Source organism: Sphaeramia orbicularis, chromosome 14 (genome assembly GCF_902148855.1).
Source record: "Sphaeramia orbicularis chromosome 14, fSphaOr1.1, whole genome shotgun sequence".
NCBI lineage: Eukaryota > Metazoa > Chordata > Actinopteri > Kurtiformes > Apogonidae > Sphaeramia > Sphaeramia orbicularis.
Genome location: NC_043970.1, coordinates 32,495,534 through 32,522,800, shown reverse-complemented (window position 1 = coordinate 32,522,800; position 27,267 = coordinate 32,495,534). Strand labels below are relative to the sequence as shown.

The 27,267-nt window shown below is 39.1% G+C and overlaps 1 protein-coding gene across 8 annotated transcripts in view; it reads left to right on the top strand.

The window, feature by feature from the left end:
• Positions 1-27,267, top strand: part of nbeaa (neurobeachin a) — a 75,872-nt gene that overhangs the window by 46,814 nt on the left and 1,791 nt on the right. For 4 of the 8 annotated variants that reach the window (XM_030153465.1, XM_030153464.1, XM_030153460.1 and 1 more), the window contains 33 exons: positions 468-592; positions 698-766; positions 1,589-1,757; positions 2,119-2,498; positions 3,503-3,636; positions 4,826-4,980; positions 5,930-6,056; positions 7,028-7,147; positions 8,183-8,316; positions 8,948-9,009; positions 10,272-10,336; positions 10,739-10,847; positions 11,079-11,245; positions 12,112-12,236; positions 12,351-12,500; positions 12,590-12,622; positions 12,931-13,067; positions 13,243-13,360; positions 14,930-15,032; positions 15,119-15,234; positions 16,385-16,497; positions 16,746-16,886; positions 16,980-17,099; positions 18,486-18,638; positions 18,732-18,896; positions 19,251-19,340; positions 21,823-22,015; positions 22,981-23,052; positions 23,434-23,589; positions 24,387-24,557; positions 24,716-24,817; positions 25,518-25,714; positions 25,890-26,041. In XM_030153465.1, the coding sequence (XP_030009325.1) occupies positions 468-592; positions 698-766; positions 1,589-1,757; positions 2,119-2,498; positions 3,503-3,636; positions 4,826-4,980; positions 5,930-6,056; positions 7,028-7,147; positions 8,183-8,316; positions 8,948-9,009; positions 10,272-10,336; positions 10,739-10,847; positions 11,079-11,245; positions 12,112-12,236; positions 12,351-12,500; positions 12,590-12,622; positions 12,931-13,067; positions 13,243-13,360; positions 14,930-15,032; positions 15,119-15,234; positions 16,385-16,497; positions 16,746-16,886; positions 16,980-17,099; positions 18,486-18,638; positions 18,732-18,896; positions 19,251-19,340; positions 21,823-22,015; positions 22,981-23,052; positions 23,434-23,589; positions 24,387-24,557; positions 24,716-24,817; positions 25,518-25,714; positions 25,890-26,041 (4,423 nt within the window). The remainder of the gene's footprint in view (positions 1-467; positions 593-697; positions 767-1,588; positions 1,758-2,118; positions 2,499-3,502; positions 3,637-4,825; positions 4,981-5,929; positions 6,057-7,027; positions 7,148-8,182; positions 8,317-8,947; positions 9,010-10,271; positions 10,337-10,738; positions 10,848-11,078; positions 11,246-12,111; positions 12,237-12,350; positions 12,501-12,589; positions 12,623-12,930; positions 13,068-13,242; positions 13,361-14,929; positions 15,033-15,118; positions 15,235-16,384; positions 16,498-16,745; positions 16,887-16,979; positions 17,100-18,485; positions 18,639-18,731; positions 18,897-19,250; positions 19,341-21,822; positions 22,016-22,980; positions 23,053-23,433; positions 23,590-24,386; positions 24,558-24,715; positions 24,818-25,517; positions 25,715-25,889; positions 26,042-27,267) is intronic. The other 4 variants (XM_030153461.1, XM_030153462.1, XM_030153466.1 and 1 more) reach the window with 4 other exon arrangements.

Genomic DNA, 27,267 nt, shown 5'->3' with positions numbered 1-27,267 from the left:
AAATCATGATAGGGTTCATATAAAGTCCAGCAATGGCCAAAGGGGTACTGTAATTATTTTGTCATGTGTCCGTCTGTCTGTCCATTCAACAACATAATCGCATTATCTGAAGAATGCATTGACATATCTGCACCAAATTTATATTATGGATGCATCTTGGCGTGGAGCAGAAGCTGATTGAAAATAGGTGACCTTGACCTACTTTTTCCAAGGTCAAGTGGCCTTGTACAGTTATAATATCTGAATAATTTCAAATATAAATATGTATGTAATATGTTGTACACAAAGACAATCTAATCTAAATTATAGGGCAGTAACTTTCAACTGAATCTTACTCTATATTTGGCCGAGGGGTATTAAAAGTGTGCGGCACATTATGTTTATAAATACAAAAGCCCTCCAAAAATATATGCCCCCTGTAGTATGGTATACTGTATGTGTAATCCTCACCTCTTTGTGTCCATCAGTTTGTTGCGTGGCTGTGAGAAACTGTTTGGAGTGCAGGCAGAGGCAACGGGACCGGAGCTGCAAGTCCTCCCTAACCAGCAGCAAGTCACAGGACAGCCTCCACAGTGCCTCTACCACCAGCAAGGTACCACAAACCCACCCACACACCTTCTTTAGAAACACATCGTACACAACACACAACAACAATATTTATGTGTCACATCTGACAGTCTTTTTGTTCCTTATTTAGCAGGATCCAGACAGACTCCTGCAGGATGTAGACATCAATCGTCTTCGAGCTGTGGTGTTCAGAGATGTGGTATGCTGTTTTTTTTTTTTTTTGTTGTTTTTTTTTTTTGGGGGGGGGGGGTTGTAATGCATATATTCCTTAACATGTACAGGGAATAGATTACTTGGCTTGCAGTCTTGTTTTAAGGCACAGTTTGACATTTTGGAATATACATATACTTACTTTACAGAGAAGGGCAATTGATACTAGTCAGTTTTTTCTTTTAAATAAGCTTAACCTCCTAAGACCCAGCTATGGGTTTTCTGTTAACATTTGTGGACAAGAGTTTCACAACTTTCCAAAAAAAAAAAAAAAAAAGAAAACTGTCCACCACAAAGGACATTCCATAAGAATTTTAAAAACTGCATCTGAAAAAACTGTTGCATCATGATGTTTCCAATATAGGCACTTATTTAATAAAAAACAAAAATAGCTTGTACTTTACTGACATTTCCTGGGTCTTAGGAGGTTAAAATCATTACCATTGGTCAGTTACTATGCCACACATATAGAGAAAAAGCTACACACATAACAAAAACAGTGAAAACCTGTGGAGAACAACATCTTAAACTCCCATAAAACATTTCATATTTTGTCTGCTAGTCCAAACAGAATGTAGTAGCTAAATAAGCTGTTGTTTGAGTTATGTGCTAAAGTTTTTCTTGGCTGAGGCAGTGAGTTCTTAAAATTTGTCATGACTGTGCCATTTCCAGGCAATGAGCAAACATGCAGAAATCACTACTGATCTTCTGATCTTAATCGTGACAAGACAGAAAAGCGTATTTCTCTAAATACCACACTATTTTTTTTTTTTTTTTTGTTTCTCAGTAAATTTTATGTTTTCTGCTCTAGGATGACAGTAAGCAGGCTCAGTTCCTTGCGCTGGCAGTCGTCTACTTTATCTCAGTTTTAATGGTGTCCAAGTACCGGGACATTCTGGAGCCACAGCGGGAGATTGGCAGGTCCACCAGCCTATCAGGGAGAAGCATCCGCCACGAGATCAATTCCCCAACCAGTACAGGTGATGCTCGTGTTTTTTTTTTTTGCTGCAGTACTCTCAGCTTGCAAGGGTAATCTTAGAGGAGCCAAAGATGACTCATCTTTTTTCTAGTGTAGGTGTTGTGACTAAGGGCTTAAGGCAAATAACAGTACCTTTGTAAAGAAAATAAGACAGTTAAAGGAAGAAAGAGAGAGGGAGGGACAGAGTGGGGATTACTTTGCAGTGAAATATAAAACTTAAGATTCAAGGGGAATCGTAAGGAAAGACATAAAATATGCAGTGTGATTTTTTTTTTTTTTTTTTTTTTTTTACATAAAGGAAGTGCGGTTGTTCCACTGTATATTTTCATAAGATTGGCTTTTACTGTTGTTTCTTCCTCCAGAACATCCATCCACAGCCTTCTCTGACCGTGACAAACAGACCCCTACCCCTGTGGATGACTCTCCTCGCGCTGGCCTCCCCCACACAGACTCAGGCATCGGTGAGGAAGGTCACGTGGCCGGGTCCCTGAACGGCTCGGAGATTGGGCTGGGGCTGGGCCTCGGCCTGGTGGGGAGAGAAACAGACAGAGACAGAGACGCTGGAGGTGGGGGTGGGGGAGGAGGGACGGACCTTTTGTGCAGTCTGTCATCTGACGTTCGGAGGTCACAGGAGAGCCTTCTGGACTCTCCCCACAATCCAAGCTCCACCCCCAACTCCAGCCAAGCCCCGCCTTCTTCTATCTCCAGCATCAGCCAAACAAACAAAGGCATCAATGTCAAGGTGGGTGCATTTCATAGCCTGTATCCAGTGAAAACCAATGATTACAAAGCCTACTACACTTATAATACTGTATGTACAATATTGGGGAGCAACTGCTTGGAACTATGTAATGAAATTGAAAATTAAAGACAAAAAAACAAATACCCTCTGGTGTCAGATATTTACCTCCGCCAAGGAGGTTATGTTTTTGCCAGGGTTTGTTTGTCTGTTTGTTTGTTTGTTTGTCTGTCCGTTAGTGTGCAACATAACTCAAAAAGTTATGGACAGATTTTGATGAAATTTTCAGGGTTTGTTGGAAATGGGATAAGGAAGAAATGGTTAAATTTTGGTGGTGATCGGGGGTGGGGGGGCCCACGGGGGGGGCGCAGACCAGAAAATTTCATCAAAATCTGTCCATAACTTTTTGAGTTGTGTTGCACACTAATGGACAGACAAACAAACAAACAGACAGACAAACAAACCCTGGCAAAAACATAACCTCCTTGGCATGGGGGGGCCCATGGGGGGGGGGCACTGATCAGCCTTGGTGGAGGTCTGCGCTCTCTGAGTGCTTCTAGTTAATAATATTTTACTTCTGGCATCAGCAAAGAGCTCTAATGTTACTGCAACTTATTGTTTTAATTTTGCAAATTTTGAACATAACCCGAGGTGATAAGAAAATAATTGTGAATAAAGGTAAGTGGAAGTAATTGTGTGTCTGAGGTTACATTCACTCAGTTTTTGAGAGCTACATTTTCTTTTTGTATGTTGTCATGTTGCTGTATTGAGCTATTGCCTTGATCAGGACACTCTTGTAAAATAGAGTAGTTTTCCTAGTTAAATGAAAAATAAATAAAATGAATGAAGTAATTAACTATCGAATCTTCTACCTTCCAAATTACCTTTACAGTTGCATTTGACCAGATCAAGGAAATTAAAAAAAAGACCTTGGTGAAAGTACTTACCTGCCCACACATTTTGCTTCTTGTGAAGTCTCATCACATGCTTTTTTTCCTGAAATGCAGGAGATCCTGAAGAGCTTGGTGGCAGCTCCAGTCGATGGTGAACTGGGACAAGAATCTGGGCCGACCCCCTACCACCCAGACCCCGCCTTGAAGACACACCCCATGCTGCCTATGCAGTTCCACTCCTTCGACAGGTTATCCTTATTTAATGTTTGGCCTGCAGTGAGCAGAAAAACAGACATCCAACTCATGACTACAACCTGACCCGACCATCAATAAATCAATATATACTGCCAATACTGGTCTTTTACAGATGCCTATTAGTGTATTGGTGTTTGTCGAAGCGCTGTCTGTCCTTTTTGGAAAAACAGTGGTAGTAGGCATCGATCAGTTGGTCAGTATCTTATTGAACCCTGGGATAAAGCTTTTTGGTCATTTACAAGCACACTGTAGATAATGTCCTTCACGTGCCAGAGGTCACATTGATTTATTTTTTTGTGAATCCCACATATTCTATGAACCATACACAATTTAAAGAGTAGATGTTTAGTTCATCAGAATGACTTATTAAATTCCAGTGTGTACAGTCTAAGAATACCAAAGACATTCATTTGACAAATACAACCTATAAATAGAATAAAGATTTATTTGTAGCAGCAGTAATACCATGGCACTGAAATGTATCACAGTTCTCTAGGCTTTCACATTTCTTTCTCTTCGTTGCAAACTGTTAATGCAGAGACTCTTCAATAAATTATTACCTTTTTGCATCTCCTGTATATGAGTCAGTTTCTGTCAGTGGCAGTCCTTGAGAGCCAAGTTATTGATTGAAGGCTGGGTGAATAATAGATCAGGAATGGCTCCATATCAATCTCAAGAGATGTCTGATGAGTCAGACAGGCTTGATACATCAACATGAAAATTACCACTAGGCCATCCTAATTAATGGGAAACACAGTTGCTGACAAACACTGTGCTTTGCCATATTCACAAACATGTTACTAAGAATCAAGTTTTAGGTCATCTTTTGCTAACCTTGTAATACTACTTCAATTTGATACACGAGTAATCTCTTTGCTGATTAATTAGGACCGGTAGGGTACTTAGAGTACTTATGGTTTTCTGTTCAGTTCAACAATCATGTAATTTATGATATTGTCAAGAACAGTTTATTTCTGACATTTTGGCAATGTCATTAGCCAAATAGTCAATTACCAGCTTTTTCCTGTCATAAACTATTATTAATTTCAGCATTTAAAAAGCCAGAATCACTTAGCCTCTAATTAGAACATTATCTGTTATCTATTGGTGTAAACTTTTTGCTACATGTTACAGAATTTATTATGTTCTCATGTTTGGTCCAATGCTTCTCATCTCATACAGGAGTGTTGTGGTTCCAGTCAAAAAGCCGCCACCTGGCAGCCTTTCAGTCAACACTGTGGGCACACCCACCACTGGTGGATCAGCTACTGCAGGCAGCACACCCAACATCTTTGCTGCTGCAACAGCAACACCTAAGAGCATGATCAACACCACAGGTGAGACGTAACACGGATGTAATATATGTACAAACAACACATTACTTACACGCTCATGTTTCAGTATTATTCTACGTCTACACTATGTCACAGGATATTTTTACCAGTTGAATATTTTGCACTGTATCTGTTAACTCACGTAAGGAGTGGCTGCAAACAAACACCTGAAAACAGAAGTATTTGTCAAAAGTGTAAAGCACAGGCAGAGGTTCAAAAGGAGCATGATGAAGGAAGGATGAACTACTTTTTTTTTTTTGCAAAACTCTTTCATGTTCAACTTTTATGTCTTTTGACAACTAGAACAAACTAAAATAAAAGCAAAGTCAAACCAAACAGTTGCTGCTGATCCTTTCATGATTTATTATTGCCTATTTATGGGCCAGACAAATTAAGCTGCAGACAAAAAAGCCATTTTCATTAAAGTTCTGTGAGCCCTCCCACACCGGACCAAGCGCTTCACTGTAATTGTGTTGCAGTACATTGCTCATATGTGATACTTCACTAAGGAAAGAAGCATGCAGCATTACTAGTGCAGTATGAGGCTGAAATAAGTATTAAATGCACATCAGCTGTAATGTGAGCAGGTCACTGCTTGGTCATCACACTCAGGATAGACTATTTTAGCAGAATAGATTTGTATTCAAGGCCAGAGATATTACATTGTATGATACATGCATAATGCACAAGGAAGAGGCTTATTCTCTTAAGTGGATTTTGTGTATTGATTGCAAAGCTATTTTCACAAACTGGAGCCATTACCAAAAGACAAGCAGCAGCCTGTCTGGTGAAATACTATCCAAACTGAATTTGATCACAACTGATCAGCAACATTAATACATTTCCTGCCTTATTATCCTGCATGCTAATCTGTGTCATGTCCCATTCATGTTCTAATAATGCCTGTCTTATGTGTCATCACTCTCCGTTCTGTCCACTCTGTCCTGCTTAGGTGCCACAGACTCTGCTTCCTCCTCCTCTTCCTCCTCTTCCTCATTTGTCAATGGTGCGACAAGTAAGAACCTGCCAGCAGTGCAGACAGTGGCACCCATGCCCGAGGACACCATGGAGAATATGAGGTCAGACCTCTCATCACTACAAAGCTGTTTATGGCTTCAACCACTCACTGTCCTCCTGCTTTTTCTTTTTAAATTCCTCCTTTTTGCTTTAATTTCTATGTTTTCTTGGAAGCCTGTCCCTTGTTCACTTCATTCCCCTCCCCTTTTCACTTCACAAGTAGGTCTTCACCACTCCTAGAGAATTCTAAACAGAATTTTTTTTTAAATTTCTATCATGAGATAAGATAACTTTCTTTTGGGAAAGTAGGGCATCCCTTCATGTGTTTTGAGGCCTAGATAACAATAACGATATGAATATTTTGCACCTATTACAGTCAATATCAATGATGTTTCATTTTTAATTGGGCAGTTTGTTGCATTTTTAAGGTTAACACAGCAAACTAAATATAGCTAAAGCAACTAAAAGAATATTTGACTGATTAGTATTGACCAGTAACAAAAATCCTCACGTTAGAAAAGTACAAATATATGTACAAATGCATTTATTCACTCACTCCCCTTATTTCCCCTCATAGTTTAAATGACAACAAGGTTGTATTTTACAGTTATAAAAACAGAATTTATTAATCTGTCTGCATCAACTTAGGCTCCCTGTTTGCAAACGCACTAATAAAACTGTCATAAACATAAATCTGTGTTTAATTTGTGTTTCCATACTGTGTGTAGGTGTTTGACACTCACTAGTAAAACTTAAGATGATCTGCAAAACAAAACTGCTATTCAGTACTATTGTTATATAGTAGAAATGGTAAAAATAAGGACTTACTGTTAAGAAATAATGTGTAATTCATTTTTGAACAGATTGTACTATATCATTGTGTCATTGTGCTCTACTTTTAGAAATGTTAGACAGTTTTTATGATGTGTGATGTGTGTTGTGAGCACAGGTGAGTGGGTGGGTGCTTGCCTGTATCCTTTAATCAGTATGCATGTCTGTGGGTGTGGGGGTGTGTGTGTGGTTTGTATTGCAGTGCCTATTGTGAGGTGGCGCAGTGTGCACTGCGCAGCGGTCAGACGCCCCCTGAGCTCAAGTCTTTTAGCTCTCTGGCAGGCTTCCAGGCAGCCCCCCGAGATGCAGGACAGTGTTTTAGGCAAGGAGATACTCGTCCTGTCCCCATGACCCCTTCTGCCCCACCTTCACCACACACCCCCCCTCCTGCTATGCCCAGCCACTACTAAATGTTACCAGAATGCCATGTACGAAAGGACAGACATCTCTGCTTACAGCTTCAACAGTTCACTTTTACTTTAACGCAATGACTCGTCTGTCATTTCTGGCATGGTTATCTCACACTAACCCCAAACTCCAGATCAGACCTGAGGCGAGATCTATTTGCAAATACTGATTTCCTTAAACTGCCTAAATTTTTTTATTTAACCTCTATTTCAAAGTTCAGCCTGTGAGCAGGTTAAAACAAATCAGATTTCTCTCAATGGGTGGCCCAGGTCTGCTTCCGAAATCCCATGCTTATAACACAAGGCCATGTCCTTTCCAGCCACTGTAGCACCATATTGAACTCTGATTCTCTGTACTCTTCCTGTCTATGGATCCATTTCTTGACTGGCCATAGAATGGAAGAATATTTTACTCTGCACATGACTTCCACACAGACAAAAGGCTATACATATACAAGAATGCACTAATGCAAAAACAATGTGTAGCGTTAAATTAGAAAATTTTAAATTAGCTTAAGCAGAGTTTTGAAGGTTGTTTTTACAGTTTCACCCATGTAATGTGAAGTGTATAAGCTTAACAGTGAGCCTTCAAACTATAGCACCATCAACCGTACCAGTACTAATCCAGTCAGAGCGCTTCCATACCAAACTATCATTTCATGCTGTTGATTCTGTGATCTTTTTGTGTCTTCTGTGTCCATTCATTGTTTTTACCTGCTTAAGATTTTCTTTCCTTTCTCTTATCCTGCCCAGTTTCCCTCTCTAGCCTGTTTCTTACTTATCTTTACTCACACCTCTTCATTTTTTCAAAGCGTTTTCTTGCATGACTTTTCCTTTTTCCTCTTTCATGTATCCCCTGAGTTTTCCCTTGCTTAGTTTTTTACCATGTGTATGCTATTTATTTTGTCCTTATGACCTTTCCTCAACTCTCTCACCTATTTTCACTACAGTATAACCACCAAGTTGGAGCGTGCTCTGGAGAAGGTGGCCCCTCTGTTGAGGGAGATTTTTGTGGACTTCGCCCCCTTCTTGTCCAGGACGCTGCTGGGTAGCCATGGGCAGGAACTGCTCATAGAAGGTACAGGTGCTGTACACGGCTCCTTTATCTCTAACTGGCGTCTCTCTGTGGAGTCTCTCCATTCACTGTCCCTCACTGCAGTGTGGATGAGAGGGAATGATGAACGAATGAGTGAAATGATGACTGAAGGAGTGAATGTGAGTGATTGAATGACAGTGTCTTTGAGCTGGCTGCTTCACTCATTCATCAAGCAGGTATGAAGTCAGTACTTTGCACAAGTTTCAAACAGCTAGTCAGGAAATATCAACATGTTTAGATAAGTTTATTTCCAGTTAATATTACTGATATTGAAAATCACAGATTGTACTAAATGTGATGCGCTCCTCCCTCTGCCCACCTGCTTCCTGGTGTCCTGTTTTTGTGATCCACTGTCTCTATGTTCTCTGCCTCTCCCCACTTCCTCCTCCTCCTCCTCTCCCTCCCTTTTCTTCTCCCTTCTCTCTCGCTGTACTGTTTGTTCTTGTCTTCTCTGTGGCATGCTTTTTATAACCTCAACTACGATAACTGTATACAGCAGTAAAAAAACCACTGACAGTACAGTGTCATCTTTGATGGTATTTCTATGTCTCGCGGCAATGTGATGTGTCAGAGAGAAGCAAAGAGAGGCTCCTGACTGTGCTGTATGTCTCTACTGCAGGTCTGGTGTGCATGAAGTCTAGTACCTCTGTGGTGGAGCTGGTAATGCTGCTCTGTTCTCAGGTTTGTAGAGCTTCACCTTTTTTCGCTGTCGCTACTTGTCCATGCCATCTCTACTCTACATACTGTCCACACAATGCTGTGTTCAAAGGCTCAAATACTTGTCACAAATTTCCACTCAACAAAGATATATCGCTTTCATTTGTTAAACCCCTAATAATCAGTTGCTCTGTGAGGCAGAGTTAAGTATGTCATCACTGCATTGCAGATGTAATACAATATCAGTGTATTCACATCCTAGCATCTCATAAACACCCACATCATATAAGTCATAGTCTGTATTAATCCCATGTCCAAAAACTTCTCTGGTACTTGAGAGAATTAAATTATACCATAGAGGTATCTCAGCTGCACTTTGGGTCACTTATTGAACTAAAACTCAAAGCTACACTCAAAGCAAACACAAGAGTTAGGTACTTACCAATACTGAGCTTTCTCCTGGTAGTGTGAGTTAACAGGTATTCTTCTGTATCTTTTTTATGCTCTCAGTTTTTTTTTCTTCTGACTTCTCTGTGTTTTGTTGGACTCTGGCTTCTAAAAACACTCCTGTCCTTGAAGGAGCTTTTCATTTCCTTCCCTTGTCCTCTTCTTTTTTCATCTGTCCTCATGCTTATTTTCTCAGTTTTTCCTCTCTGTGTAGAACTACTGTCAGATACGTCTGTTTTTCAGGTCTGTTTTAACTCAAATGTTTCAGCAGCTACTGCTTTCATCTTCTACCACCCATCATACTGCCCTCCCCTCTCATCACACCATTTCCTCTCACTCTCTACTTTCCTGGCTGGATGCTCGTCAGCATGTATAGTATTACCCCTGGCTCCGGCCTTGTCTGCCATTAGAGGCCCGGGAGAGCAAATCCTATCCCAAATATCGATCCTCTGGATGGGGGGATGGAATAGGAGACTCTCTCATGTGTCTCTCGCAGCCTTAAGAGCCAGTGGAGCTAATGGAGCTCTGATAGTTCAGGACGCATCCAGCAATCACATGCACTCACACAGAGGCTTTTTCATTGACACTCAGAAAGCTTTTAAGATGTTTCTGTAGTTTGATCTGTACTTTGAGGACTGCACTGGTGTTCTGTTACATACTGTTGGTAAATGATGAAACTACACCCATTCTCTTGAATTAGGGGTTTTTGGTTTTTTTTTTTTTTTTTCTAATCTTTGTGTGCACCGATGCTTTTCAAAGTTTGATTAACAGTTTATGAGATCACACTGTTAGCTCGCAGTGTTGTGCATTATTAATGTTTATGTATTCTTTATATTTAGGAGTGGCAAAACTCAATTCAGAAGAACGCTGGACTGGCCTTCATTGAACTCATCAATGAGGGAAGGTAATCCTTCACAATGACTGATCACTACCAAAAATATTCTCTTTGTGAATAAACTTAGTAGCATTAATGTTTTAATGCTTGATCATGTATGTTGGCGCCCTAATGTGAACCTTGCCAGGATGCAGTACCTGCACAGTGTGTTTAGTAAGAAGACTAATCATTAAAACACAATTGAGTACATATCTGGTTTGTGCTGTTTGGTGTATGATGAAGAAAAAGACCTTCCATATGACAAACTATAATTTTTATTACAATAAAATAAATTCGGTTGAATATACCATAGAAGAAGTAAAACGCTAGACTTTATATGTCTTTGACCAGTTTTATAATCTGTTTGAAGTTTTGACAAACCATGCTGCACATTTTGTAACTGCTAACGCTAAAGCCAAGTCTCTGTTTCAGACTTCTGTGCCATGCCATGAAAGATCATATTGTGCGTGTTGCCAATGAAGCAGAGTTCATCCTGAACAGACAGAGGGCTGAGGATGTACACAAACACGCTGAATTTGAGGTACGATGACAGCACCACTTTTTTTTTTTTTCGTTCATGTACAAAATCATTAACATGAGTAAAGGCTACTCTAATGTTTGCTGCTTTACAAAAAAGGCTTATACCTTACCTATTTGAAGCACTGGTTTTGTTCATAACTCAACACACAAACAGACTGTATAGTAACTGTTTATTGCTGTGATCTCATCATCACTTCTGGTTAGTAGTTCAGCGTTTCCCTCTCTCCTCCAGTCTAACTGTGCCCAGTACGCCGCGGACCGCAGGGAGGAGGAGAAAATGTGTGATCACCTCATCAGTGCAGCCAAGCACAGGGATCATGTGACAGCGAATCAGCTGAAACAGAAGATCCTTAACATCCTCACCAATAAGCATGGAGCATGGGGGACAATGTCACAGAGGTGAGCAGGCAATGTGAGGAGCTGTGTATGAAATTATACTCTGGGACCTTTGTGGATGACCTTTATGCCAGGATGATGTGATTGGATACACAACACTGTTTGAATACTAACATTAAACCCTTTCATATAATGAAGGAAATGGCATCAGTGTAAAATATGTGACTTTATTAATTTAGAAGCCAGTGTTCCATAGCATTGTTAGATGATTGCTGGTAGCTCAGTTACATGATAAATACATTAAGAAAGTGACGTTTTGTTAGGTTCATATGATAGAGCACATGATGTCATTCATGCCATCAGTTATCACATATTAACAATAACAGCAGGGCACATTAATAGTACATCAATTCATATAATACTATAGTAGTTCTGACTGTTCTGGCTGACATTTTGGCACACAGTAGATTATGGCTTATTATCTGGATCTGCCTTCAGGCTGGCTGCTTCTCCAAGGACATGTGATTTCAACAGTAGGACATGCGACATCTGAGGCCTGTCATTCTCATGTCACTGCAGATAGAGTAAACTGTGTACTATGACCTGCAGGCTGGAAACAAGCCTCATTTTCATCCAGATAAAAAAAATGAATAAAAGATAAATGGTATCTAAAGTGCCCTGGTTGAAGTTTGTTAGAGTAGCATATTTCATTTGCACTTATCTTACTATCAGTTACATCTCTGTATTTTATTGCACCTCTTTTCTGACTAGTGCACTCCATCCAATTCTGTCTTTTTTTTGACGTACTTGTCAACTTGTGTTCATCTATCCTCATATGATCCAGTGAAATAGGAACACAAATGGCCTTCTCGTTTGCTTCCGCCGCTGTAAAATGATTTGTCCTTTCTTTTCCCCTTCTCTGTCCTCAGCCAATTACATGACTTCTGGCGTCTAGACTACTGGGAGGATGACCTCAGGAGGAGACGGAGATTTGTGCGAAATGCCTTTGGATCAACTCATGCTGACGTGTCACTCAAAGCTCTTGAAGACTACGGTCAGTAACACATTGTGTAAAAACCTCAGAAGTTGCATTTATACTCAACACAGGATACATTTTTATGCTTTTGTTATGTTTTTACATCTCTTTTGCATGTTCCCACAAATACAGGCACAGAAGAAGAGGAGGACGGCCTTAAGTCAAAGAAAAATTTCCGCAGTCAGTCTGTCGTCGCACAAAACCCAGAGGCGGAGTTAATGCTGGAGGGAGATGATGATGCTGTCAGTCTGCTGCAAGAAAAAGAGATTGATAACCTCGCTGGTATGATGCACACACATGCACACATCAAAACAAACACAGTATGCAGCAGTATGCCGTAACAGTTAACTTTCTATGACTCTTGTTTCTAGTACGTTTCCGTCCAAGACTTTTTACATCCAGAGGCAAGTTGGTTATTTCAGCGTTCTGCCGATGCACTAACCATTTTGCTGATTCATCTGCCCACAAGAGGATGCAAATGTCTTCGACTAAAAACTGGCGCTGATGCAAATCAAAGCAGATTCCCCATTTAAACCTGATTGAGTCTAAAATAACGAAAGTAGACAAAGCAAATCAGTCTTAACTAACAGGAATTAACCGTCGTCGTCATATATTCTGTTTTACACTGAGATTGTACTTCATTAATGTCTGATTCACAGATACTTTATGTCACAACCTGATAATGGGTTATATTTTTGATCTGTCCCACCAGGCCCGGTGGTTTTGAGTACTCCAGCCCAGTTAGTAGCTCCAGTGGTGGTAGCTCGAGGCACGTTGTCCATCACGACGACTGAGATCTACTTTGAGGTGGATGAAGAGGATCCTACCTTCAAGAAAACTGATGCTAAAGTAAGAACACTGTGTTTTTTTGTGCAGCCCAAACATAAAAAAATGGTTTGACTTGGCTTGAACTGTTTCATGTTTAATTAATCTGGACATGTTTCAATTCAGTTGCTTCTACCAACATTTTAAATCTACTTTACTTCACAGCGGTAATGTTTTTCACTCTGTTTGTCGTTAACAGGTGCTTGCCTACTCAGAGGGTCTACATGGCAAATGGATGTTCAGTGAGATCCGAGCTGTGTTCTCCAGACGTTATCTGCTGCAGAACACCGGACTAGAGGTCTTCATGGCCAACAGAAGTAAGACTGCACATTTCCTGTAGTGATTATGCTTTCCTTCTTTGATTTCTCTATCCATATAGTCACTAGTATTTAATTTTCTAACAAACTGTTTATGAAACTGGGTCTCTCATATGCCAGCATTTTTCATGTCAACTTGGTCTTTTTTTTTGCTTTTATCCACTTAATCCAATTTAAAGAAAGTTCTTTTTGTGCATAATCACAAAAAACTGTAATACTTAAAAAGTGCAAGTGTGGAATTGCAAATCAAAGTGAGGATTATAATGGGGCTCTGTTGAATAAGTTAAATATTAAATGAAAACATTATCAGAATTAAAACATGTAGCATGCATTTGCATAGCAGTAACGATAGAGTAGATTTAAGTGCATCTTGAGTAGAGATCATCGTTTCTATTCATTGTAGTTGTTTGCCTGCGCTGTTGGTGCAGTAATGAACTTTAGTGGACTATAAGTACAAATATACTGGAATACAACAGGCCTACTGCTTGTAAGACTTCTGACTGATCTTAAATATTATCATGAAGAAAATGTTAATCCCAGTTTTTGTTACTAATTATCACTATCAATGTAAAGTCAATATTTCTTTTATGCATACAGGATGATTTTACTTCCTGAGTGAGAGTTAGAGAAACTAGACAGGTATCATTTATGCTCAGAATGTGACATATAATTTAGAAATTCAGATGTAGAATATTACAAGCAATTATACTGGTTCAAAAATCAACATTGAGTAAAATTACGTAAAAACAAGCTGAACTCAGTCAAAACTAAACATTTTGCAGCCATAGGTGACAACGTAAACAAAACTACTCCGAAAGATGAAAATAAAAGCATTCATTACAATGATATTTTGCACAATATAAAACTATATTATGACCTTTGTCATTTTTGTTTCGTAACCCCAGCCCCGTTAGCAATGAAACACCTGAGTTCAGTGTGTCCCCATACTTTTGTCTATGGAGCACATCTGTACTTCTGTTCGAGTAATGAAAGCCTTTAATGTCAGGATCTGTTCCACCTATAAAGTATCTACATAGTGTTATGTAGATACTAGGGCTGTTCAAATTAATGCAGATTAATCCATCATTATGATTAATCTGATTAAAAATTTTAATGCAGTTAACTCATCTGCGGCGCAGAATGACTCTGAACATCTTTGGTAACGCATTTTGGGCAGCTTGTCCAAGTAGACTTACCATCGCGCATGAACAAATGGGCAGTTGATCCAGAGGTGACAGGCAGCAGAACCAACCAATAAAGATGGAAGACTCTAAACAGCACGTTGACCCTCTGGATGGAAATATGAGGACAAAAAACCCTAAACGGAACAGTTGTTTCAAGTTGTTTTGTTTCAAGTTTTATTCATGCAAAATGAAACGCAATCAGTATAGATTAAAAATGAATGATATTTAAACGTGATTAATTGAAATTAATCCACAGCAACCCTGTGATTAATCTGATTAAAATTTTAATCATTTGACAGCACTAGTAGCTACTTACATGTATCGACATATCTACATTCAAATTTGATGTGATGTGTAAATTTATTTGTTTTCTTTCTTTCTCCAGCGTCTGTGATGTTTAACTTCCCCGATCAAGCAACAGTGAAAAGGGTGGTGTACAGTCTCCCCAGGGTGGGGGTAGGAACGAGCTATGGCCTGCCACAAGCCAGGTACGTGCGGTATATAGACGTACAGATCAACACAGCTGTGTGTTTGACTGACAATCTAACATAACGTTATGATATGTATGTTGTAGGCGGATTTCTCTGGCGACCCCTCGTCAGCTGTTCAAGTCGTCCAACATGACACAGCGCTGGCAGAGGAGAGAGATCTCCAACTTTGAGTACCTCATGTTCCTCAACACTATTGCAGGTAAATGAACACTTTCCCTTCATTTCCTTGAGGAACCTTGTATATAACCCTCCTCTTTCCCACACAATTAAAAAAGCTTCAATAATACTTTTTTCTCTCCTCTGAGTGGAACTGTTAAACAAGCATGTATATCTGAGGTGTTACTTGCTTCATTTCAGCGCCTTTCTTCTGTGTTATATCGACATTTTATGACTTACTGTTGTGAGGATGTCAGTAACGTGACCTTACTTGGCTGCTCTGAGAGTTCTTTTGTGCTGTGTTGTTCAAAAATAACTGCAAAGTCGTTCCTGGGCAGAGAAAATGCAGACTCGCCTTGTTTTGTGTTTCTGTCCATACACTTGAATAACGGAGGCGATTTATAAAGAGGCTTTGTTGTTTATTGAAGAGAACAGATAAAGAGGAGGGAAGATTTGAATTAAGATAAATGTTTAGCAGCTACACAACCACTTCAGCTGCCACTCGCATTAAGAAAAATCTGTGACAGTATAGAACTGTTATCTTTTTCTAACATCACTGTGACTGCATACATATTGGGTGCATTCACATATAAAAATAGCTGATTGAATTAACCCTGAATATGAAGGTGTCATAAAACATAAATTATTTTTTTCCTGTTTCATTATACATGTAATTTTTTGATGCACTGACCAATATCCATACTTGTTTTTTAGATTTAACAAAGGATTTTTTTTATGTACTGTATATGTGTAGTGGGTAGAAGGAGTTTCAAATAAACAGCTTTGCACACACCAACCAAATAAAACTGTAAAAGGTGTTTATATCTGCCCGCATGTAGCAGTTTAACAGCTTGTGCTTGTAAATCCCTCTACGTTTCGTTGTCTTTTATTCAAATTAGCATACAAGCTCATTTGGCATCACTCTAGTCATACTCTGGCACATTAATCCGTGATAATATCAGACGATGTATCTGACTAATTAGACATTTGTTTATAAGCTTCAATTTATGTGTATGGAGTTTTGAAAACGCAAAAAAAAAAACCACAAAAAAAAGGATCTGTAAATACATGTTGCACATTTACCGCATAAAACTATGTTCATGTAAGTGTATTTATTCGACTGTTGGACAATAAGAGTATCATGACTAACACATTGTCATTGTCACTTTCCAACCCATCTTTTGCCCTTGCAGGGAGGACTTATAATGATCTGAACCAGTACCCTATCTTCCCCTGGGTCTTGACCAACTATGATTCAGAGGAGCTTGATCTTACTCTGCCTGGCAACTTCAGAGACCTCTCCAAGGTTGGAGGTTTACCCTTACTTAAATATTCTATCTACGCTGCTGAAAAGATTACATAAAGCCATCACAGGCCATGCACCATCCTGGCTGAGTTTCTTGCATTCGCTCCCCCTCTAATGGATCAGAACAGAACTTTTTTTTTTAGTTTTACCATCCATCATTTGATAATTTTATAGAAAAAAACAAAAGAAAAATAGGAGCATTTCTTGTATTTTTTTGTGTTTTGTCAGCTAAGTCTTGTTTCTTACAGCCAATCGGTGCATTGAATCCCAAGCGAGCAGCATTTTATGCCGAACGCTACGAGACATGGGACGACGACAGCACGCCTTCTCACCACTATACAACCCTTTACTCTACCGCTCATTCGACGCTAATGTGGATGCTCAGAATAGTATGTCCCCATCCAACTCCACTTTTAACCACGACCTTCAGCAGCCTTTTGAACACGCTCACAAAACCTAAACCTGCTTTTTCATTTTTATAGGAGCCCTTTACCACATTTTTCCTCAATGCAAATGATAGTAAGTTTGACCATCCAGAGAGAGCCTTTTCCGGTATCGGCCGCTCGTGGAGGAACTGCCAGAGGGACACGGCTGACGTCAAGGTAGATCAGCATTCCCGCGGGGTCTTAAAAAGTCTTTTATTTATTTATTTAATTTAATTAATTAATTTATTTCGAACACGCAAAGAAACAAAATAAAACAAAATGAAGCAAATTAAGACAAAAACAAAATAACATTTAAATGAGCAGAATCTATCTTCAAGAATGTGCAAGTCTGAATTTTGCATGGTCGAAAAGAAGTAGGAAGAATTATGAACTTATTTAATCCTACCCCTCAAGTGGTTTTACACCTTTTTCACTAACTTCATACAACAATCAAACAATACATTTTTCCTAATTTTAGCATTCAACCACAACTAATACATAATGCAGTAATTGAAATTAAGACTTGAATTTACTAATCCGCATTTAATGCCTTAAAAAGTCTTTAAATGTGCTATCTTTGGGTCATTTAACAGGAAAAGACGCACCAAGTAAGGATAAATATATGATTAAAATCCTCTTTATAGCGTCTAAAAAAGCCATCACACGAAAATGGTGTAAAGAGAAACCCCCCATCCTAAATAACTGGAGAGACATTGTGGAAGAAATTCACAACATGGAGAGACTTACTTATATCACAAGACTACAGCAAGCAACATGCGAAGATCAATGGAAAAAATGGACAATATACAGGATGATAACTGACACTATGTTCTAAATTTTTGTGTTATAAAATTTCAAAAATGAAGCAATAAAATATAAGAAAAAAAAAAAGTCTTTAAAAGGTATTAAATTTGATATGATAGGTCTTAAGTTATGTTGTCATAAAGTTATTTGCTGTATTGTGTTTATATGTGGCCAGGCTGTTATTGGAAATGAGTATCAGTTCTCCATTGACTTACCTGGTTAAATAAAGGTTAAATAAATAAGTAAATAAATGTGTCTGGGAAATGTCTAAGCTACAAAGAAAGTAAAATTAGTCTACTCAGTTCCACCTGTTCCAACCTGACAATTTATATTGAAATTAGGAACCAATTATCGCTAACTTTACAGCCCCTGGTGAGAAATGACTCTGAATCAGTGGGAATCAAGGCATTGGAGTAAATAAATACATTTTCCTAAATTCTAGGAGTCACAAATTTTTGCCAGTATGGCCATGAAATAGGCATTAAATTCTGTTCTAAGTAGTCTTAAAAAGTCTTAAATTTAACCTGTACGAAACCTGTCGTCGTATATGAAAGAATACTGAGCCAAGCAAGGCAACGCTATTGTTAAAAATCTCTTACTTCATTAATGTATGTATTGCAAGAACTGTTTTTTGTGTATTCAAGGTGTATTTTAACCTCAGAAGTCTAAAAATGTATCGTGTGTCCTTTATTTTCTATTTTTCATTGCTTGGGAGATATAGGTTCATTTGACAGTACTTGGCTGTTTCTTATCCAACAGGAGCTGATCCCAGAGTTCTACTATTTGCCTGAGATGTTCGTCAACAGTAACGAATATGAGCTGGGTGCGCGTGATGATGGAGTTCCCGTCTGTGATGTGGAGCTTCCTGCCTGGGCTAAGAAACCAGAAGACTTTGTCCGCATCAACAGAATGGTGAGAGACGCTAGGCTTTACTTGGATATTTAAATCAGTGCAAACACAACTTGATTTTTCTCTTAACCTCTCTTTACCCTTTTCTCTGTCTAGGCATTAGAAAGCGAGTTTGTCTCATGCCAGCTCCACCAGTGGATTGATCTAATATTTGGCTACAAGCAGCGTGGGCCTGAAGCAGTTCGAGCTCTCAACGTCTTTAACTTCCTGTCTTATGAGGGAGCAGTCAATCTAGACAATCTAGATGCTGCGCAACGTGAGGTCTGTTTCTATGGCAACGCTATCCAATTTATAAATTGATAATTACACAGCACGAAATTAGCTCTTCATGATTTAATCAAGTAGCGTTATTGTTATCTGTGCTTTCATCAAGATACAGTAGCATCAAAATGACATGGTGGTTATGTCTCCTATAAAAATACTTACTAGATAATTACTTTTTGCTGAGAAAAATAATGATTCTTTCAATAGTCATTCAGAAGGACGGAGTACATACAAATTGAAAAAATTGAGAAAATGTGTTTTTTTTCTGATAGTATATTTATTTCTCCGGTGTTTCTGTTTTTGTCCTGCTCTGCTCCTGAGTTAATGCCGTCTCTGTGTCTTCGACTGTAGGTGATAGAGACTCAGATTCAGCTGTCTGGTCAGATCCCCTCACAGCTGCTGATCGAACCACACCCACCACGCTCCTCCGCCATGCACCTGGTGAGACCACGAAATCAGCCTCAACAAATCTTACTTGAGTACACGCTGTTAATCAAAACATAGATTCTTTCATAGCTGCTGGGTTGGATTATACAAGAGGGAAAAGTGCATGTTTCTGGAATCATAAGCCACTTTTACACAGAGATCCTGAAAAAAAGGCAAGATGGTGATCCTACCTTTTTTCCACCATTGACTGATTTCCACAGCCAAGACAAAAGTGTAACAGCGGTGAGACAGGGTGGACTTTTCCACAGTGGAGCCTGTGTTCCAGAATCAAAGGGGTGGTGACGCAACGCTCATTTTTAAATCCCTCCGACGCGGGAGAGACAGCGGGCACATACGGAAGCACTGGCATGGATTCTATGCCCACTGCGGCCGGCTTCATGCCTGACGCAGCCAGCTTCGTGCCCCAGGTGAAAATGGCATGTAGCTGCGGAATCATGCCAGTGTCTCCATATGTGTCTGCTGTCTGTCCTGTGCTGGGGCTTGCCGTCATCAAAACGTCACACCTTGGTTGCGGAACCAGAGGTGTTTCTTTTACATAGTGTTCCAGAATCATAATCCCACCTTTATCATGGCTCTGTTACTACCTCCAGAGGCATTACAAAGCTGCGATAAAGGTGGGACCAAATGATCCCACCATTTTGTTTACACAGACGTTGTTCCGGAATAAAGGCGAAATATTCCCTCAACAGAAGTGCTGTGTAAAAGGGGCTATAGTCATTAAAAAGAGAAAATGCACATTACACAAGGAGTATTTCAGTTGGGAGAAGACAATACTTAAATAGGAAGGCTTTATTTGTAAGAATCGATGTTGTTCTGGAGTGTTTTTTGAAAGAATGTGCATTAGGGGTCAACCAATTATTGTATCTGATATACAGCAACAACTTTATGACTACCACTATTGTTTATTTTTCACCCAATATTTAATATAATTAGTTAATTTAGAAATATGCTGCTCTGACTCTGATGCATCTGCTTCTAAAGAAATGGCCTATTACGGTCTCCAAACAATAGAAAGGTAAACTGGCTCAAAGGAAAAGGAGACCCCAATATGAAAGGACACCACGAAAATGAAGTGGTTTAAGGGATTTTATTAATCAATTTATCAAACAAATATAATAAAGATCATGAAGAATTAAATAATTTGCTAAAATAACAGGAACTCAAATGCTAATACATACCAAAATTAACTCAAAGAACCAAAAGGACCTGGAGATGCCGGCAAAAATCAATAAAATGGAGGGAGAAGACAGGCCGCCCCCGATAGGAACGTTGAAGCTGCTCCCCCTCCCTAACTGAAAAACGTATTCTAACTAAAGCTAAGAACAAAAAGATTGACCATGATGTGCATGATGTCATGGCCCCACGCAAACATGGCCTCAGAATATGATGGGTTAGACTTTACCAACACCAGAATAAAACATGAATTTTATTATTATTATTATTTAGAATTAATTCAGCTCAGTGTAAAAACCTACCATTAAATATTACAGCAATCTGCAGTGAAAAATAATGTTAAATGAATTACAAGCAAATTACAAAAGTGCTGGTTCACTGTTGTAAAGATCAAGATGTATGATTAAAATGTTATTGCATATATACTTAGGTTTATGTACATATATATATAATAGATTTATACATCTCACTTTTGGAGGAATCTCAAAAAAATTAATGTGCAGACAGTGTTTTTACAACTGGAGCTCGGAGACAAATAAATTCATGGAATTTTAAGTGTTGACCCAATAGTGTACCTTGGAAACAGCCAACTAAGCCTTTGGACTTGTGCTTGTAGGCCACTGTTATTGAATTGTACTCTATTTACTTTATTTTTGCAGTCAGTTTGTAATAGAGTTAGCAATCATTTTTACAGCACACTTAAATTAAATTAAATATTATCTGTTGGTCTTGGTTACTGATAAATAGTATCAGTCATGAAAAGACATACTAGTTGACCCCTAATGCATAGAGATTTAGGAATATTTTAAACATTTTAGTCCTCTGCATAAATAACTCAGTTACTGCTTTATTAAAGAAGAATGCAATTTATTTCGAAGACATATGAATTTGAGATTTAATTGCATCCAAGTGTGTGTAATGACCTTTAGAAAGCAGACTCCGGCCTAGCGTTAGCCTCTGTGTCATCCCTGCCACCTTCAGCAGCACCTTCAGAGGCCTCAGTGTCTCCACATCAGAGCCATCCATGTCAACCCAAACCTCTCAGTCCCCGAACCCCAACCAGACAGCGCCTCCACCTCCTCTCCAGGGCCTAGAGCCCCCCTCAGTGTGTGTACCTGCTCTGACCCTGTGCTCCCACTAATTTACCTTTTCCCCTCCATCCCCCTTCTCCCACTTCCTCCTCTCTCCCATCTGTTCTGTCTTTCCCTCTTCCTCCGTCTCCATTTCCCTTCCTCTTCTCCCCCCGAACTCCCCTCCCCCTCGCTTTGCCCTTCCCTCTGTCTTTCTCTTTCTGTCTCACCAGTGTTTCCTTCCCCAGAGCCCTCTGATGTTTAAGGATCAGATGCAGCAGGATGTCATCATGGTGCTCAAATTCCCCTCCAACTCCCCCGTCACACACGTCGCAGCCAACACACTCCCACATCTAAGCATACCAGCAGCCGTCACTGTCACATGTAGCCGGCTGTTTGCCGTCAACCGCTGGCACAACACAGTTGGTGAGTGCCATTGTGTGCTGTTTTCTACTGAGCGTTCTGTTGTAGTAAAAGGTTACGTCATGTACCGCTGTGAATAGAGTGTTGCATTAGCAGAGGTAATTATTTAACAGTAATTATTCGGCCGATGCAACGTGAGGTTGTTGTGTTACATTGTATTAAGTGAGATGTTATTAGTTTAATCATGGCCTGGATATTGGTATTGGAACATTTGCCAATCAGTGTTTCGATTAACCTCAGTAATGACCTCATTAACCAAGCAGATCAGCTCTAATTGGCCAAAGTAGTGCATATGTATATGCCGCTGAAGTTCCAGTGACTTTACTGACATCAATACAACAACTTATGGCTTAACCTAAAGCTTCTTCTGAGCAGTTTTGGAAACCAACTAGGGAATGTTGCGATGTTCCCAAAAATGTAATAATGCCTGAAAAATTTTATGAATTTTCCACTTGACATAAAAATTGTTATAAAACCCAGTGACTCGATCAATAATATAATAAAATCTTGACTGGTAATGTAATATGATACAGTCTCTGTTTTAAACTGATTATCTAATAATATAACTATACTTTTTTTCCCAAAAATCTAAGGGCTAATAGAAAATGGTAACATTTGCCAACAATTTCCTGTTGACTTAAGCCTTTATGTAAAATTACGTATTTACAACAGATGGGAAGTGGAACATTGTTATTAGGCAAAGATGCATTAAATTACAGTCCCTTTAAGTGGGAAATGACATTGTGTTATAGTTACACATGTTCATCATCAGTCATACCATCTTATTATATTATTAGTTTTGATCAAGTACAAATGTTCTACTACATTTTCAGCATTATCGGATGCTACATGCAGTTTTGCCTTTTTTCATTCAGACTGTTTTTATTCAACATCTGTTAAAGGTTGTATTTTAATGGACACTGTGTGTTTTTGCTTCTGTGTGTAATATTTAATATCCATCTTTTCAGGCCTCCGTGGAGCTCCAGGATACTCCCTAGAGCAGGCTCATCATCTGCCCATTGAAATGGACCCACTCATCGGTCAGTGCTTACAAATAAGTTTGACCACTACTGGTATTATTGGTTTTACTTTTTTCCAACTTCATTATATGCTCATGTCAGGAAGTGCTTGTAGAGTTTCATTAAATCTCAGTGTCTACAACATTATTGCAGCCAGCAATAGAAGCATATTGAGGACACAGTCTTCTGTAATGAGGTCAGGGAGGTCGCTAGTGGAATTGAAATCAATATAGCACATTATACATTAGGGACTTATGTAGATGTATTGACCAGAGAGGAGGAGGTGTAATTATAGTGTTGTTGACACAAACGTTGACCTGACAGATTAGAAAAGGTGACAGTTTCTGAGTTTACATCCACATATTAGCCTAAGTAATATCTTAACTCTCCTTTTCCATGTAGCAAACAACTCAGGCGTGAACAAGCGTCAGATCACTGACCTGGTGGACCAGAGCATCCAAATCAACACTCACTGTTTTGTTGTAACTGCTGACAACCGCTACATTCTGGTCTGTGGATTCTGGGACAAGAGCTTCCGTGTGTACTCCACTGAAACCGGTAGGTTTTCTACTTTAGCACCATTGAACATATTAAGATAAGATATGACCTTATTGATCACACTGTGGGGAAATTTAGGTGTTAACAGCAGCAAAATACAAGAGACAAAGTACAGAAAAGACAGGCAGAAATTTACAAGAGTGAAACACAAAGAGGTATAAAGATATATTAAAAGAAAAAAAATCTGCTGTTTATATAAATACTTATATAAATTTTAAATATTTGCAATATAGTGTGATATGGGAGGTTACTGTGAACTGTTTATTTAACTGTTTATTATACTAATGGCTGTGGGAAGGAATGCAATATTATTAAATTGTGTTTATTATTATGAAATATTATCTGGTAAAGCCTTGTACTGTGATATTTTTTTCCATAAGTATTTTCCTTATATCCTCCTGAGACCCAGCAATGCATTTTAGTCCTCTGTAGTGGACAAGAATTTCACAGCTTTACTTTAAAATTAAAAATTAAAAAATGTCCACTGAAAAGGACATTTTATATATATATAAAAAAAAAAACTATCTGAAAAAACTATTTCATCATGCTGTTTCCAATTAAAGCAATTATTTAATGTAAAATGATGAAAATGTTTACTTACTGGGTCTCTGGAGGATATGCACCACGTAGATCTGATTAATATTTTCTGATGCATTTTGACTCTTTGTACTCATATGTACTCTCTGGTCCTTTTCTCTAACACCCCACTTTTAAATGTATTTTTATCCTAGATGTTTCGAAAGCCCAGTTTTCCATGGCACAGGCTGATTTATTCCCATTTTCCTTCCTCTCCACAGGAAAGCTGACCCAGATAGTGTTTGGCCACTGGGATGTGGTGACGTGCCTGGCCAGGTCTGAGTCCTACATCGGAGGAGACTGCTACATTGTGTCAGGCTCCAGAGACGCCACTCTGCTGCTGTGGTACTGGAGCGGAAGGCACCACATCATCGGAGACAACCCCAACAACAGTGAGTACAATACGGTGCAAACGGTATCCTGTCTCACAGCCCAGTGTAAAAAAAACAAAACAAAACACTGCAGTTTTACAGAGAGTGTGGTCCTCAAGGAAAAATAGATGTCAAACCAGAGATGAAGTGATGTGATAATTGTGCTATCTCTCTTTTAGGCGACTATCCTGCTCCCAGGGCGGTATTGACAGGACACGACCACGAGGTGGTGTGTGTGTCCGTGTGTGCAGAACTAGGATTGGTAATCAGTGGAGCAAAAGGTTAGTGGCTTTTATAGTCTGCTGTTGTCCATAAAGTTGGAATAACCTTATTTTCAGACACATTATGCTTTTTTATTCCTATTTATATACATCAGTAATCACGTATTGTTCAGCTTGTTTCCATAGTGAAAGGCAATCAAAAAAGAAAAGAACACACATTTTGATTATAGTTACAAAGACTGTAATAAATACAGATTTATGTGGAACACATTTTGCAAATGTTTCGTTTCATTTATTTTGAATATGCAACCAAACAAAATAATCCTACTTAGTCCTTATGAATGAAACAGATTGTAAAAAAAAACAAAACAAACATCCATGATTTTACTCCACAAACACAAAAGCTTCTCCTTGTCGTTCTCACTTTTAAAGTTTTGAAATTATGTTATCCTCTTAATTCATAACCCCTTCCCTTTCTATGAATAGTTTTTGAATATTTCCTGGTAGTAATTAGTTTTTTGCTTTGAATATTATCTGAGCTGTCTGACATTCTACAAGATCTTTAAATGTTAACAATTTTGACTGTAAGAATAATGGGTTTATATGTATGTGAGGATAGTTATTCACAAATCCACTATAGAGTCCCTCCCTATTTTCTATTTCCTCATCCTTATGGGTATTGATGTTTGTTATTGACATGAGTCATTGCCGTCATAAAAGTTTAAATGTGCCGTCTTGTTTTGATTCTTCTTTACCTCAGAGGGTCCATGCCTGGTCCACACCATCACAGGGGACCTGCTCCGGGCCTTGGAGGGTCCAGAGTTGTGCCAGCGGCCCCGTCTCATCTCGGTGTCCAGCGAGGGTCACTGTATTATCTACTACGAGAGGGGCCGCTTCTGCAACTTCAGCATAAATGGAAAACTGTTGGCACAGATGGAAGTCAACGATTCCACACGGGTATGGTTGTTTGTGTTGATGCTGCTACATCGTGTACATAAACAGTGCTGTGTATTTATGTCGGTGTATATTGGCACAAATGTTGTACTTACAAACACAGTACAATATACTGTTGTCCACTGCACTGTCACTCCACATCTGCGTTTTAACCATTTTCTCTCTGTCCTGTTTAAAGGCAATCCTGTTGAGCAGTGATGGACAGAACTTGGTGACAGGAGGTGATAATGGAGTTGTCGAGGTGTGGCAGGCGTGTGACTTCAAACAGCTTTACATCTATCCAGGCTGTGACGCCGGTATCCGTGCCATGGACCTCTCACATGACCAGAGGTAGGACAGACATAGTGGACCCAGGTGGACTGAGTCTGATACTGATACCTTTATTTAACTCCACTATAGACTACATTACCCACAAGTCATCCAGGCTCTCACTCAAACTCATTTTTTCCCCTGCTTTTCATGGGGTTTGTGGTATTTTTTGCACAAACTCCACTGTAGATAATCTGCTGGTTGACATCCATGTTTTTATTTTGCTATAATCTGCTCTTGTTGGTGGAAACCTGGTCCCATATTAGAATATATCAAATATACTCACCGTCCATTTTTATTACATACATATTTCTAATCCCAGGTGTACCTAATAAAGTGGCCTGTGAATGTATATGCTGCCATTGTAGCTCACCTGCTCCACAGTTTGATATGTGGTGCATTGTGCATATATCTCAGATGTAGCTAGTGGTTGTTTAAGTTCTTGTTGCCTTTCTGTCACCTTGATCTAGTTCATTCTCCTCTGAGCTGTGTCATCAACTTGGGAATTTTTGCTTAAAGAACTGTGTATTTTCTCTATTTCGGATCATTCTCCTCTTCTGTGTTAAACCTAGGGACGGTTGTGTGTGAAAATCCCAGCAGATCAGTAGTTTCTGAAATACTCAGACCAGCCCACAACCATGTCACACTCAAAGCCACTTATATCACACTTATATCCTCAGTTTCATCTGTGTTGCCACAGTAATGCTACACATCGCTTGTAACATTATACACACTTTATACATCCACATAACCAGAAGAACATCAGCTGAAAGCTCAACAAAACCAGTTTCAAAGAACGGAATATGATCCAAACAACAAGAATCTAAGTGGGCAAATATCTAAAACAAGCTAACAGTCTGATATCAGCGTATGTCATAAATAATTTCCTAAAACAACAGAGCAATGTGACAAACACTGCTAAGCTAACACTAAGCAGATCCAACAGTACAAGTGTTATTTCACTACAGCTAAAACTCACTGAAGGAAACAAAGAACAGCATAAATAAAGGTCTCACTATGAAGCCATGACTATGTGTTTTGTCTTACCTTTGCTGTTTTCTGATCATAACTCAGATTTATATAAATGAAGCTTCTGCTACTGGCTAATTCATTGTTTTGCATTACATCGAAATAATTCCCATTGGAAACAATTGGTCCAGGGCTTAAGGAGCAGTTGAACAGGTGTACCTAATAAAGTGGCCAGTGAGGTAGTCGTCGCACGTGTGTCTATCATCAGACGACAGCCA